Raw genomic sequence first — 15573 nt, 5'->3', positions numbered from 1 at the left:
ATAAAAGAGGATCATTTGAAAATGTTGAAAAAAAAAAGCTTGAAAACTAAGCTAAATTCTTCAAAATTTCATCAAACTCCTACAATTGACCTACAAACTCGATGTAATTTCCTTATATTTCACTCTAGTTTCTTTAGACGACTACCAATTTTTATTGATTTTTAATATTTGCTAATTCTTCCAAATCTAACTCAATTTTCTTCACATTTTTTTTCAACATCTTCTAACTGCATTGTAAACTTACTGTAATTAATTCAAACTTCATTATGATTTCTTTAAGTAGCCAATGAATTAAAAGAAATTGAAAAATATCGACAAATGTTAAATTCCAATTTCACTAAGAACTCACTATTCGTGGGTTTGTTTGCTGAATTTGTAACTCGAGATTTCCTAAAATTTCTTCAATTTCGGCCAATCTTCTGGTCGACCCCTCCTCTTCAATTTCGATAATTTGAATGACCTTTGTGATATAATTTGTAACTTCAAAATTTTGGTTCTTTGTATAGGTGTTTTCAGTAAAAGCTTTCAAATTTTGTTGATTTAAGAAACTCCAAAGTTTGGCCTCGTTTTGGCGGATCGTATATGGTTTTGTACCATCACTTGGAATCGTTTTGGCGTACCGTATATGGTTTTGTACCATCATTGTAGATGAATGGACCGTCTAGGCTTGGCCTAGATCTCTGTTAACAGAAGAAAAGCATATCACCACAACCATCAAAATCAAAACGATACGACCAACAATAAGTAAATTCATGAAATAAAACCATCACTTAATGTTTGCATTTTCATCGGTATATATAGTTTCTCCTTGTAAACCAATTTTACATCTATAATTGGCGTTTAAATGATCCAACCAAAAATAGTTTGCATCTTTAGCGCTCACCGTGAGATGCACAATCTGATGAGAAGATTAATATTACTCCTTTGGACAATCATTTACTCTTCTTCTTGGGTCCATATACGAAGATGGTGCCTTTGTTTTCTTGGGAGTGCAGTTGGAACTTGGAAGTTGCGAAAATGTAGGAGGAATAAGAGAGGCTTCAAAGTAAGATAAACTTTTTCTTTAGTCGGTATATTAAAGATGCAAAATAAACTGAGCTTTTTTTATAATAACAGTCAATCCTTAGGACAAATCTTTAATTGATCAGTAAAGAAATTCAAAAAAAACTCTAGACCTTGGCCACTGGAAGGAATTCAAAGAAAACTCTTTGATTGATGCAGTGACATTATTAAGTCCCATAGGTTCGAACATGTTTGCGCTATAACCCTAACCGACTCTGAAAAGTGTTGTTGATACTGGAGTAACAACAGGAATGTCTACCACTGTACCAAACAACGAAGGTATTTTCGTTACAAAGTGTGCAACTTGTTGAGTAACTCGACCTTGAACTGCAAGAGTATATATAAAAACAACCGAGTACAAATGTACCTTTATAAAATGGCAGGGGGAGAAAACATACAGTGTTAGTGTATGATACCAAGTGGTACTGCTTCTTCGAAGGGTGAAAGAACTTAACGGGGCATTGGGGGTGGTGCATGAATGCATGCTGGAGACATTAATGGCGGTGATTAATTTTGTATAGGTGGCAATGGTAGAGGTGCTGAACTGAGATGCTAAGCTTTGTATCATAAACATTGGTGGAGACGCTGAATTTTTTACCAGAAACATCGGTCAAGGCACTGGTAAATTTTGTATCAGCAATACCAAGGGTCGTGATGAATTTTTTATTAGGAAATTCTGAGGAGGTACTGAAGTTTGTACTGGTGACGATGTTGTCGGGACGGGCGTGTGTGTGTTGGAACTTTGCATCGGCAAGATAGGTGGAGGTGCTGAAATTTGTGGAAGATTCAACGGTATTGCAACAACTGGCCCTTCATCATTCTGTGGGATATGAGGGGTCCCCATTATAGAATCCTGTGAACCTGCAACATAGCTTTGATAATTTTGGGCTAGCTGGGCCATTTGGTTCACCTGCAATGAATGAAAACAAACGTACTTCAGTTACTAAAACGTTAAATTCGTGATTGATAAATTTATTATTAGTACGCACAACGGAAAAATTACATCTAAACCCCATCGAAAGTCGAGTAATCATTGTGTAATCACTACAACTGAAGAATTAAAGAAAATAGATAAACCTGTTGGTGTAACTAATCAGTACTTAATTTTGATGGAAGCAATAATAGATTAACTCTAACAAAATAGGCCAACCAAAAAAAACAAACCACAACACTTGCAAACCCCAATAACTCAAATAAACCTTCAATTAACTTAAGAGAGCACTTATTGTAGGCATTATCGAATTAAGAGGTTGAGCCCTTGCTATAAGCATCACAAAAGAAGTCAAAAACGGATTACAGAAGACTAAAAATAAATCGTGTGATCGACTGCTCCATATATCTCAAACTTAAAATCTCACACATCTCTTAAGTATTTCTTATGATTTTTTGAGAGACTTCTGGTTTCTGGCGACGAACTTTGAATATCTGATAGCATTAAACAAAACATTGTATCTCACAATATTTGAAAATGATGGAAATGACTACATTCATTAACTCAACACTTTGGTCCTTACTTCTAAGCCCAAAGATTATTATAAACCTCAAATAAAAAGTCATATACAAACCTACCTAGCTACAATGTTCGTCTAATCGTTTTAATGATTCATAACCTTCTAACACTCCAAGTAGTGAACAAACAACGACACACATCCAAATGAAACATAAACATTTCTAGGCCAAACATTCCTAACTCTTCCATAATATACTGAAACTTCGGTATCTCTAACAGCTGAGTTACTAACAATGTATCATATATGTTATGCGACTATCTTATCATTCTCATTCTTCTTTAGTTCTCCAATTTCATAGAGTGATTTCAAACAACTAAAACCCAAACCCTAAAATTCAAACAAAATAATAGATATATTAATGACATGAAAATTATCATTTCCAGGTAAGACATGGACGAAGCCTGGTGTAGAATTCAACATTCCATCCATGTTGATTTTCATAATTCACATACCCATGAGCACGGAATAAATTGCTGTTGATTGTCATAATTCACATACCCAGGAGCACGAAATAGATTTCTATTAGTCCACACTGTCCCTGCAAAATCACCACACTCACAATATATTAGCATCACAGAAAGCAACCATGAGGCGATTCTAAATCAATTTTATTTTTACGCATACCCAACTTGTAAAACATAAATAAAGGTTTTGGAATTGATTGACTTTGGTGCTATACAGTCACCGGTGCCTGAAGCCACTTTATGCTATGTGTTCTTCTATTGATTTCGTTGTTTTACTATAATCCAACCCAGAGAAAACTAATAAATTTACCAACTCAAATTTAACTGAAAAATGAAAAAAAAATGTAAATAGATATTTTATGCTACTTATTCCTAGTTAATCATGTCAAAAATAAGACGCTTGACCTCTCAGGCATTTCTACAAACATTTCACGAAGAACTCTAAATTAAATCAACGATTCATAAGATTCATCTCCGAATTGAACCACCTAAACAATAAAACGTAGATTGATATCCAATCAGAGAACCATGAAACGCTGGATTGAAGAAAAATTGCACATTAAATTTTTTATTCTTACCCGATATCTAAACTCTCCTTGCATAAGAGTAGATAATTTTTATGCAATCATTTTCTCAATCGGGATCACAAATCATGCCTTCCATCAATTCTCACCAAATCACATTAAGCATACTAAAACCCTGTTCAACTTCGAGCAAGAGAGAGAAAAAAAAAAGTGAGAAAGAAGGGAATATGAAGAGAAAAATGAGTCGACAATTAAACCGTGTGTAAGCCCAGACAATTAAACCATGTATAACACTATTATCCGTAGATTTATCTAATGGGAGATTGAATCCTGACCACTTTTATATAAGCAAAGTTATCCAAACTGGGTCATGTATTCTTGATTGTCTGTGATTTATACTCCAAAATTAAGAATATTCTCTTGCAGACTTTTCTATCCGGGTCGACCGTTTTGGGCTGGCCCACCATAATTCTTTTAATTATTAAATGCTAGTTCAAACTCGAACCTATTTCATTGAAATAGTAAAAACCGCCATTGGCAGTCCGGAGGTCGGTATTGGTAAAAACCAACACCGACCGACTGATGTATAGCCCTTGATATTAGGATTCAACACATATTCAAATCACTATGTCGACACTTAGAAAGTTCGCAGTTTAACTCGTACACACTTATGTTAGAGCATTGCTCGGCTGAACTCACCAAACGTTAGTATGTCAATTTTGGTACTGAAAGTTTCTCGATATGATTGCTAGAGTCAACTTCGTTAGGCTATACTAGGAACATATATATATTGAGACTTGCTTTTGTTATTCATGAAGAATCTGAAGACGTATCAACATCAAGGAAGACACCATTTCTCCATTCGAGGTTAGTAACAACAGGCTTGAGTTGTTCCATTTCCATCTTTTGTTCTTTTATATTGGTAAGTAAAGTTTGTTTACATTGAATTTAGTATTGGTGAATTGGTCATTATATTATGGTCAAAGTATCAAGGAATGATATACTAGTTGTTCTATACAACTTAAGTATATGGAGTTACGAAGTAAGTTTATCTATATACTTCGTAGAATCGATATAATACTAATTAGTAATGGTAGATACCGTCGAAATCCGTTAAGACCTCCAAATATCTATAATGGAAAATACACTTGGAATTAATTATTATCGAAGCCGCCACCCAACTTATGGAGTTGGAACCCAAAATAAGCACTGGTCCAAAAACAGAAGATACGGGTTAGGAAGGTGTGAGGCACCTAGCCAAACTTGACATCTCTACTTTATAATCGGGATTTTAGGGTTCTAATTCACAATAACAAATATTGAAATAGATACATAAAATTATAAACAATAATTAAATCCTCAAGTAAATAGGTAACCTTGTTAAACCCGTAAAAAAAAACAAATCCGATCAAATCCACATAATTTTTATTATTATTATCATCAAAATTATTATTATCAAAATTTTTATCATCCTCAAGTAAATAGGTAACCATGCACCTGTGTCTGTTGATGTCAAAGCTGTTTTGACTGCCATCCGGAGCTTCCCCAAGGGTACTTCATGTGGCAGAGATGGACTTAGAGCACAACACCTTTTGGATGCTCAAAGTGGGTCAGCAGCTGCAGTTTCTGAAGATTTGCTCAATTCAATTTCAGGTGTTGTAAACTTATGGCTCTCTGGTAAATGTTCTTTTGTTTTAGGGGAGTATATTGCTAGTGCTCCTCTTACACCACTCCTTAAACCTGATGGGGGTATCAAGCCAATTGCAATTGGTACCATCTGGAGACGGTTGTGCTCTAAGCTTGCAGCAAGTTCAGTGAGCCAGGCCATGACTGCATACTTGGGTAACCACCAGTTTGGAGTAGGTATCCAATGTGGAGGAGAAGGAATCATGCATTCAGCAAACAGACTTCTTGAATTGAAAGGTACTCAATCTAACCTAACTATGTTACTTGTAGATTTTAAGAATGCCTTCAACTTAGTTAATATGACATGTCTTATTAGAGAAGTGAGGAGTAAATTCCCCAGTATATCAAGATGGGTTGAGTTCTGTTATGCTAAACCAGCAAGACTGTATTACAGTGATTCTATTTTATCTTCTGCTCAAGGGGTTCAGCAAGGGGACCCCCTTGGTCCTTTGCTTTTTTCTTTAACATTTCATCCTCTTGTCTGTAAAATTGCTTCTCAATGCTCTCTGGACTTACATGCCTGGTACCTTGATGATGGTACTATAATTGGGGACACAATGGAGGTTTCTAAGGCACTCAGTGTAATACAAAATGACGGTGGTGCCAGGGGTTTATTTTTGAACATCAAAAAATCTGAGGTATTTTGGCCTTCGTCAGACCCTAGGAGTTTTATAGATGGGGTGTTTCCGAGTAATATTGACAGAGCCAAGGGAGGTGTTAAGTTACTTGGTGGACCTGTTAGCCTGGATACTCACTATTGCAGTGATTTGGTAATGTCCAGAGTCAATAAAACTATACAACTTATGGACTCTGTGAGGAAGTTACAAGATCCGCAATCTGAGCTTTTACTTCTACGCAACTGTACTGGTGTGTCCAAACTCTACTTTACTATGCGCACCACTGACCCTCGAGTCCTACATGCTGCTGCCAATCACTTTGATCACCACTTGTTTCAGTACTTACAATATTTAGTCACAGGGGATGGTCCTAGGTTCGGTCCTCTTCAACGACGGCTAGCTACACTACCCATTAAGGATGGCGGATTGGGAGTTTACACCATGGCAGATACAAGTCTGTATTGTTATCTTGCGTCTTATGTCCAAACTCAGAGCTTACAAGGTACTATCTTACATTCTACAGACATTTCTGCTCCCAGTCATCAGTTTACGTCAGCCCTCAACAGGTATATGCAATCTTGTGGCCTTACTTCTTCTACTTTCAGCATCAAAGACATTGCCCCACACCCCATGAGATCATTGGTAGTTCGTTACTTTGATGTTGTTAAGAGAGAATTATCTACCAGGTTTGCAATGTCTGCAAGAGATGCAGTTCTTTGGCAGAGCAACAAGATGGTTCATGCGATGGATTTTTTAAAGGCGATTCCTATTGCTGGGATCAATCAAACTATTGGACCGAGACAGTTTAGGGCTGTAATCCAATACCATCTTGGCGTGGCCCTTTTTCCTGAGAATAGTGTGTGCCCATGTTGCAGTCATAGTATGGATACATTTGGTGACCATGTCATCCATTGTGCGAATGAAGTCGGACCCAAATTCAGACATGATCTGGTTCGTGATGTGGCCATGGACATATGCAACAAGGCTGGTGTAGCTGCTAGAAAAGAGGCTTATTTGGGATTTTTGGCGGATGGTAATGGTTTAAAACCAGCTGACATTCTTGTATACAACTGGGAAAACGGTCAAGACTTGCCTTGACGTTACAGGGGTTTCACCCTTCACAGGTGGTGGACTTCGCAGCTTTGTTCCGGGACATGCTATTTCTATGGCTATCCATCGCAAGTGTGCCAAATACTTGGACACTTGCACATCTCATGGCTACAGTTTTGGGGTTTTAACCTTTTCTACTTTAGGTGAATTAGGAGATGATTTTATTGTTTTTTTGAACCGGTTGAGAAATTGCTTAACCAATCATGATGCTAATTCTAAGATAGGCAGTTTTCTTTTTCATAGGATAGGTTTAGCTATTCAAAAAGGAGTTGGGGCGCAACTTGTTGCTAGGCTCCCAACCAACCCCATGTAAATAAAAATTATAATTAAAAAGTTTTTTTTTTATTATTATTATTATCAAATCATCACCGATCATTATTATTGAATGGATTTTGTTAAAACTGATTCAAAGACAAGGCATACCGTTCACCCAAACGATGATTATTATTATTATTCCAATATTACTCATCAAACTATCAGACCATGCGTTTCCGTTTATCAGACAAGCCTAAATAATATGGACTTGCATTAAATATTAGTAAGAATAGGCGAATCAATCACAAGAGCTCATCAGAATACTGTTCACACACTACTATGAAAGAAACTTACTAATCATGGACTATCTTCATGCATATATGTATGAACTCATGGTGGCCATATGATATGCGCAATCTAATATGCTCTTCGTGGGACTATAATATGAAATGCTTGATGCCTATACTACTTGGTCTCAAACAGATGCATGCCTAAAACAGATTTAGCACATGATCAAACTCAAAAAGAAAGTATAGTTAATGATTATCAAGCTTATGATCACAAAGCAAAACAGAAGAAAATATTCAAGAACATTATGCATCCAACAACGGCAAGGAACAATAAACACTTCTCACTAATGTTTGTCCGTAACCATTACAATGAGTTGAAGGTTTTGGTATAGACCTGTTTTCGCTAAGTAGACGATCTCAGTGTTACTTAGAACGGAAAGATCAACAGGGGTTAGTACTTCCACAAAAACAATCGTATCGAAGAACAATCCAACACCAACCATTCTAACGCCCTCTAAGAATCCTATATTTCCTATTTCTCCGTTAAAAATCTCTTAGAAGTTTCTCTAGTTTTTTTTCTCTATAGGGTGAGATCAGAAATTTTTACTCCCCTGGACACCAAAAATGGTTCCTTATTTATAGTGTTACTCCGTTAACTATGACCTTAGGATCAACGATCCAATCCGACAATTCAAACCAAAAACCTAAATTTCATTTTCCATCTTAATAAATATTATTTTCATATTCTTAATATTATTCCAATTCATTTCCTAAACTAAAATATTTTCATTCCAGCCTAAAATCTAAGCTAAGCCTAAACTCTAAGCTAGGAAGGCAAATCTTGGGAACAAAGAAAACTAAAGGTGTCGACATTTTGCTATTAGAGGAAACGTCCAATTTTGGACAATGGAATCAGTACTGGTGGACGTCCAACTTACTTGGACTTCAGGGCTATAGGCATTTTAGCTCATTTTGGTGTACGTCCAAACTTGGACTTCATGACTAGTGGAACTAGTTTATGGACTAATTAAAACACTTGGTGGACGTACTTTTGGTCTTAGTGAAAATGTTTACCCTTGGACCCTAGCTATGAGCATAAACAGTGTTTGCCTAAACCGAATTCCCCGGAAGTAAAACTTCAAATTATGTACGAAATTGGGTGTCTACAGTAATTTCTTATTGTTCAGTGTTTTGAACTTCCAGATGTATCCATGTCTCAGAATTTTGTTTTGCTACATAGTTTAAGGGAGTATATTTGTGAAATTTATTCCGTAGTTGAATAGGTGATTCAAGGATCTCTATTAGGCCGGATCCCTAATAAGGATCTCAACTAGAATTGATCCCGAGGATCTATGTCAGGGTCGGTCCTTATAAGAATCTGTCACGACCAATTCTGATGTTTGACAAAAAACTTATATTTTCGACATGTCTACTATCGGTTGATATGCACATATACATCTGTCGGTTCTCGATAAATCTAGGGAAAAAAAATCACCTAAAAATTTCAATTTTAAATATATGAGCCAATCAAAAACCAAATACTGTAAGAAGAATAGGTTGATAGAAAACATTCCTAATTTGAGGCGTATACACTTTATTTGAGGCCTATTATTTTCTTTAACCATCCTAGAGAAGGGGATATGGGATGTCTAAAATACGTTAAAATACTAAATTAGCGTTTACACAAACCTTAATTACTCTAATTATCTAAAACAAATACAAAAACCTTAATCGTTTCTATTAACAATTCAATCTTTTATCAAAATCTTTTTTTTTTCAATTTCCATCAAAATCAAAAACTAGAACCTAATCACAAACAACAATTGAATTTTCAGTATTTTTGGGTTCTTAGATAATATTTTGGCGACAAACAATTCAAGTGATTGAGTTAAATCCCTTTAATCTGTTCTTTTTAATAGAGACTCAACAATGATTTAACTATGAATCTATGAAATTTTCTCAGCAAATTTTCTAAAAATCAACAATAATTGGTTTATGTGTGCATTAGCGCAGATGGAGTATGGTTGATGTTACAAGGCATCGGTAGTTATTATACTCCTATATAAACCGATTCTGGGGTGATGTGGCGAACATCAACCACAATCTGCTTACGCTAATGCACAAATGAACCGATTCTGGGCCCAAGTTTGGATTTGCAGAGAAATTAAGAATCAATCTTTAAGTGCCTCATGTATAAAACCGATTATGGAAAATAAACCGATTTTGAGCCCAAATTTGGATTTATAAAGAAATCAAGAATCGGTCTTTAAGTGCCTCATGTATAAAACCGATTATGAAAAGACAGTTATTTCCCATAATTCCAAATTCACGATCAGACTTTATGTGCCTATGAATAATCCAATTGTCACCCGATATTGTTTCTTTTTTTGCTCAAACGACTATTATTTTTTTGAAATTATAGTCGTGTGTATAAAGAAGATAGCCTACTCTCTATCATACACTAATTTATTAAAATAAATCTTACACTAAATAAATAAACGGTCATTATTTCATCCAAACATGTCATATCCGTCATCACCAACTACCAATTCATTTGAGAACCAAGTAATAGGAGCAACATTCTTCCTTTACTGTCTTTATGTTCCATTGCCAAAAAAAATTATGTTCCATTGCCGGGATTTGAACCCGGGTCGCCTGGGGGAAAGCCAGGTATCCTGACCGGGCTGGACTACAATGGATTGGTGCTACTTAACATCAATGGTTTTTAATAATATAAGAAAGAAAGAGCCACCAACACGAGTATCTCCAGACCTCCTAATAGAAATTGCACAACTGCAGAACTTGAAAAATGAAAAACTAATTTGATGAAATTTTTAATTAGATGCAAGGTTGATGCCCACAGGAGATTCTAAATTGTCACCTAACAATACAACCAAAATGAGAACTTCTTAGATTAAAACCATAATCTGTGGTCATCCGAACGATCATGAGGTTTATTCCCACATATATCACTTTCTTTTTCTTCAATCTCGTCCTCGTCAGAATAATTTGCATCACTGTCATCACCATCATCATCAACGTTATCATCATCTTCATGATTCGTAATCTCAAGATTTTCAGACGAATTCCAAGCAGGAGGGAAGGACTTCTGTAAAGCTTCAGTGAGCTCTCCTCCTGACCTTTCAATCTTACGTAGACACCTAGACCAATGCACCGCAGTTCCCATGTCAACTGTCAAACCAAGTTCTACCATCTCTCTAGAGATGGACAAGATACCGGAGTAAATATATTCTTCAGTGAAAGTAGCTCTGGATAGCAGAGACGTTATTAGACAGTGGTATACAGCTTTGTCTGGCTTCCACCCTGATGACTTCATATCTTTGAAGCAGGTTAAGGCCTTTTCAGGGTGAGCTGCACGGGCCCATCCATTGATTAATGTGGTGTACGTTTTAAGGTTAGGCTTCACACCTATAGCTTCCATTTCCTTTATCGTCTTTGTTGCTCTCTGCATTTTAGAGAACTCTCTCATCAGGATAATTATTTGTCTAAGAAACCCTAATTAGCAATAAACGAACGTAACAGAAGTTAAACTGCTAATTCAATCAGTTAGGACTACGTACCAGCATGTCTCCAGCTTTTGAACATGCATTTATGAAAGATGTGTATGTATGAATATCAGGAAAAACCCCATCTTGCTTCATTTGCTGCATCAGATCAGCAGCTTCCCAAACATCTCCTCTTCGAGCCCATCTTTACGAAAAAAATTTTTGCAGAAATAAATTAATGAATCAAGCACCGAATCACGAAATACGGCAGAGAAAGATAACTACATATAGGAAAAGAATGTCTAAACCTTGACAAGAAGACTCTAAGTAAACTACATATGAAGATTCACAAAAAATTGACTTCCATACCCATCAATTAATATGTTGTAAACAAAAGTGTTTCTTGGAATATTCTTAGAACTCATTTCTCTTGTGACTGCTAAGGCACTTTGCATCCTGCCTGCCTTGCAACATGCCTTGAGTAGCGCTTGATACGAGAACACATCTAGTTCTAGACCCTCATTTTTCATCTTGGTGAAGTACTCAAAAGCTTTGCCAGTATCGCCTAGGGATGCATAACCGTGCATGATCTTGGTATAAGTATGTTCGTTAGGAGTAACTCCAGCCAGTAACATCTCATCAATTATCGCAACCGCCTTATCCATCTGCAAAACAAAACAAAACAAAACAAAACAAAACAAGACATGTTGATAATGGGGAGTATAGAAAACTCTCACTGAGTTGCCATCTATAATGTTCCAAGAAGCCATCTGCTGTCATCCATATATCACCTGATGCTTTTCAACAAGACCAACGATTAACGCATTGAATGTGTGCACATTGGGGATGCATCCACTTCTCCGCATCATATCAAAAATGTCCAAGGCTCTTCTCATCTCTCCTAATTTTGCAAATCGATGTATTATTGGCATAAAGGTACGCGAGGTAGGCCTCAATCTCTGTTTCTGCATCTCTTCAACAGTACGGATGGCTCTATCCATGTTGCCCATCCCACAGAAGGCTCTGATGACATTGTTGTAAAGCACTGCGTCCGGCTTTAAGCCTGCTTTGACCACGTCCTCGAAAATAGCAAATGCATTTGCCCAATCACTAAGCTTCAAAAACCCATTAATCAACATTGAGTAGGTTTTCATGTTGTGTTTAATTCCATTTGATTCCATCTTTTTGCTGACCTCTAAAGCTTTAGTAACTTTACCCATCTGAAACAATGATCACATGAAGTAACTTGAACAAACCGTACATGGTAATAGTATTGACAAAGTTGTCGATTTTTTTTTCTTTTTCTTTTTGAAGGTATCCCACTATGTTACTTATCTATGGCTGAGAGAACATTATATAATAAGGGTAGGCCAATTATATCCACATCGTTACAGGCAATTAACTAGGCTTAATGAATCTCTTGGGTGCTTGTCATTTAATATACACGCTGTTCTTGACACATATTACCAAAAGTTTAACTGCAAGCACTCTAGACTCCAGTTTTGGGTTAGTTATTCATACCCAAGTAAGTGAACCATCCAGAGCTAAAGAACGTTATAAAACATTCAACATTATCATGATTTATTAAAAGGATCAAAACCAAGAGCTAAAGAAGGTTTAATCACTACTGTAGAATGAAAGGCAGAATTTTACCTTTGTGAGAAGATTAATGAGACACCCATAGCTAATTATTGAAGGTGTAAAACCGCATTCCTGCAGAAACATTAACAGGATATATAAGAACAGTCAAGATAGAAATAGCATCAGTGTATCATTATGAAGTTAATCTACCATACTCCTTGGAGCTTCAAATACTATTGAGAGGTAAGAATTAAGTAGAGCACAAAAACATTGACATTGCAACACCTTTGAACTCGCCATACTGACCAGGTATTGACATAAGATGTTTACATTTGTATACATATAGCTATTTAAATAACTACCCTTCTTAGTCTCGCATTTATCATATAAACTGAACAGACACCTTAAACAAATCATACCATTTAATCAACAAAAATGTGTACCTCAAGTCTTTTAAACACGACAAGACACTTCTCTTCATTGCTAATGTTCGTGTAACCATCCATCATAGTATGATATATGTCAATTGGAGCATCAATTCCTTCTTCTTCCATCTCCCTTACTAGATCTTCAGCTCGGTCCATGTTACAGGCCTGGCTGCATTTGGGCAAAAACAAGGATGAGCGTCACTCATGAAAATAGCATACAGTGCTATCAAGGCATTGATAGCTAAGCAGAGTACAACTAAATACAAGCACTTTGATGGATATCAAGACTTACCAGTGAGCATATATTATATTGCCATAAATAATAGCATTCAAGGTTTCATGTGTCCCTTTTGCTTCCTTAAACCATTTATCTGCAGCTCTTCCGAAACAGTATAAACGAGAATTAGGATGAAATGAAGTTTGTCATTCTGATCCTACTAAATAAAGGTCTACCATGGTACCATCACTAACAGAGGAATTTTTCATCATATGAAAAGAAATAAGGTACCAGATGTGAGAATTTGACTTACTCCGCATTTCCAATTTTGGCAAATCCACCAATAACTACACTGTAAGTCACTATATTCAGTTCAATGCCCTCCACTTTCATTTTTCTCACGCACGATAAGGCTTCCTCCATGTCTCTAGCAACTGCATAAGCATGAATAAGGCTGCATGAAATGAATTACCTTCAATGCGGGATGATGAAAGAAACAAGAGTGTAGTTCGAGACAAGTTTATATATTTTCATTCTCAAAAAACGAACTTCAGTCTAACAAATGATTACAGTAAACATCTAAACCAAACATACAAAATGGCAACTCTTACCTTGTGTAGACGTGTGAGGTTGGTTCAATTCCCCTTGCTCGCATTCTCTCGAAAACTTCTCGTGCGCGATGTGCATCTCCTCGCCTTGCATAATAGTTAACCATCAGGCCAAATTCTCTTCGTGAAGGCTGGTAACTCAAAACATCAAAACTACAAAGTCAAAAAGAATAAAAAATAAACTAGATATCAAGCTAGAAACACAGAGACACATTTCCAAAGTAGATACCTTCTTAATTCTTTCAAAAGAACGAACAACACTCTGCCAATTCTCAGGCTCAGTCTCAAGAACCTTTCTGAAATCATTCCTGGAAGATTCTCTTTCTTGGTGCCAATTAGATCGATACTCAACTTCATCTGACCCTGCTAACCATCTATCCCTATCATCTGACCTAGTTTTCAATCTCCTCCCATCATCTAACTTTACAGTCAAAACCCTACCATGAAACTCCACTCCGTCAAACTCCACTGATTTCATAGCCGAATTGGCAGACGTAGCACCACCATATATGATAAAACCATAACCAACATTTCTCTCAGGATCCTCATGTCCTTTAATCAATATCACATCTTTAATAGGTCCAAATTGTCTAAAAAATTCAGCCACCTCATTTTTCTTAATCCATGTAGGAAGATTTCCGACAAAAATCTTACCTTCTTGTCGAAATTCACGAATAGTATCACTCTTAGCATCCGACACCTTTACTTTACTTTTTCGAGTAGTCTCTTTGACAACGGAAACAGCTTCCTGCAGTGGCGGAGGTGGTGGGGGCGGTGGTGGAGGTGATATTCTACTAGTAAGCCAGAGTTTGTTAGTAAGATCATCTGGATTCCTATGGGCTTTAGGTGGATTCACAAGATTGCGAAGAGGGTTAACGGAAGTCTTTTTAGGGTTTGGTGTAGGAAGAGGTATGGATTTAGTGGGGGTTGTGGATGTGGTGGTTTTGAGAGGTTTAGGGCGACGAACATTGCTGGAGAAACGAGGAGGGTTAGGTTGAATGTCGGATTCTGATGAGGATTTGGCGGAGAAAGTAAGGGTGGTTTGAAATTTGGGAGGGAGGAGCGGAGAAGATGGAGAAAAGGGTGAGGTATGATGATGAGTGTGTGTGGTGGTGGAGGAAATTGAAAGGATATCCATTATCGCTTCATGGAAATGAATTCAGAAAACATCCACTGCTCTGGTTTGTGTCGGTATTTATATGAAATGAGACACCTCAGGATAACACAAATGGGATGTTTCCGCCCTATGTGGTACAGTCGATTCAGCCCTAAATTCATACACCGATTCTAGGATGTCAAACAGCACATGCATTTGAATGTGGAAATGCATATTCCTTCGATCCTAACTTCCTTGATTACAAGTTGGAATACAGTACTGCTTATCTCCTTAGATAGATATATCCAATCGATGCCATTCGGGAATTACTTCCAGTCGAGTCGCACTGAAAATTTAGTCATTGATTGGTATGTACAGCTCAAAAATGGTTCGAGGTTTGTAAATCTAGCGGCAGAACCATTTTGCTGATTAGGGGATATAAGTTGATGAACTAATTTTCCCAATTTAAAGATAGTTGAGCTGTATGACCATGAGTTTTCTAGTTTATGTTCCTACTTCCCGATACACAACTTAAGAATGACCATTCATTTCTAGTTTCTTGTTTAGTACTCACTAATCCTAATCCTTCATAAGAAGAGGCAGAATAATTCGTAGAAA

General features: G+C 36.7%; 1 protein-coding gene, 1 long non-coding RNA gene and 1 other non-coding gene across 4 annotated transcripts; all 3 read right to left on the bottom strand.

Annotated features, from left to right (window-relative positions):
* Positions 1-578: 578 nt before the first annotated feature.
* Positions 579-3818, bottom strand: LOC113320429. 2 transcript variants are annotated; one of them, XR_003346095.1, is made up of 4 exons: positions 3616-3818; positions 3026-3111; positions 884-1972; positions 579-680 (listed from the first exon to the last, which is right to left on the bottom strand). It is a non-coding gene; the product is annotated as an uncharacterized LOC113320429 (long non-coding RNA). The 2 variants fall into 2 exon arrangements; XR_003346096.1 differs by lacking the exon at positions 579-680 and having other exon boundaries at positions 1076-1323; positions 1430-1972.
* Positions 3819-10144: 6326 nt separating this feature from the next.
* Positions 10145-10218, bottom strand: TRNAE-UUC. The gene has a single exon. It is a non-coding gene; the product is annotated as a tRNA-Glu (tRNA).
* A 111-nt stretch (positions 10219-10329) lies between these two features.
* LOC113321871 (pentatricopeptide repeat-containing protein At5g04810, chloroplastic-like) lies at positions 10330-15015 on the bottom strand. The gene is made up of 10 exons (XM_026569816.1): positions 14089-15015; positions 13863-13990; positions 13565-13705; positions 13327-13413; positions 13050-13203; positions 12679-12738; positions 11817-12245; positions 11395-11690; positions 11101-11230; positions 10330-10985 (listed from the first exon to the last, which is right to left on the bottom strand). The coding sequence occupies exons 1-10, from the start codon at positions 14995-14997 to the stop codon at positions 10434-10436; spliced, it is 2886 nt and encodes a 961-aa protein (XP_026425601.1). The 5' UTR covers positions 14998-15015; the 3' UTR covers positions 10330-10433.
* Between the last annotated feature and the right edge of the window lie 558 nt (positions 15016-15573).

Source organism: Papaver somniferum, chromosome 11, assembly GCF_003573695.1.
Source record: "Papaver somniferum cultivar HN1 chromosome 11, ASM357369v1, whole genome shotgun sequence".
Taxonomy (NCBI): domain Eukaryota; kingdom Viridiplantae; phylum Streptophyta; class Magnoliopsida; order Ranunculales; family Papaveraceae; genus Papaver; species Papaver somniferum.
Note: the sequence above shows the minus strand (reverse complement) of the source record. Positions and strands in the feature narration are given on the sequence as shown.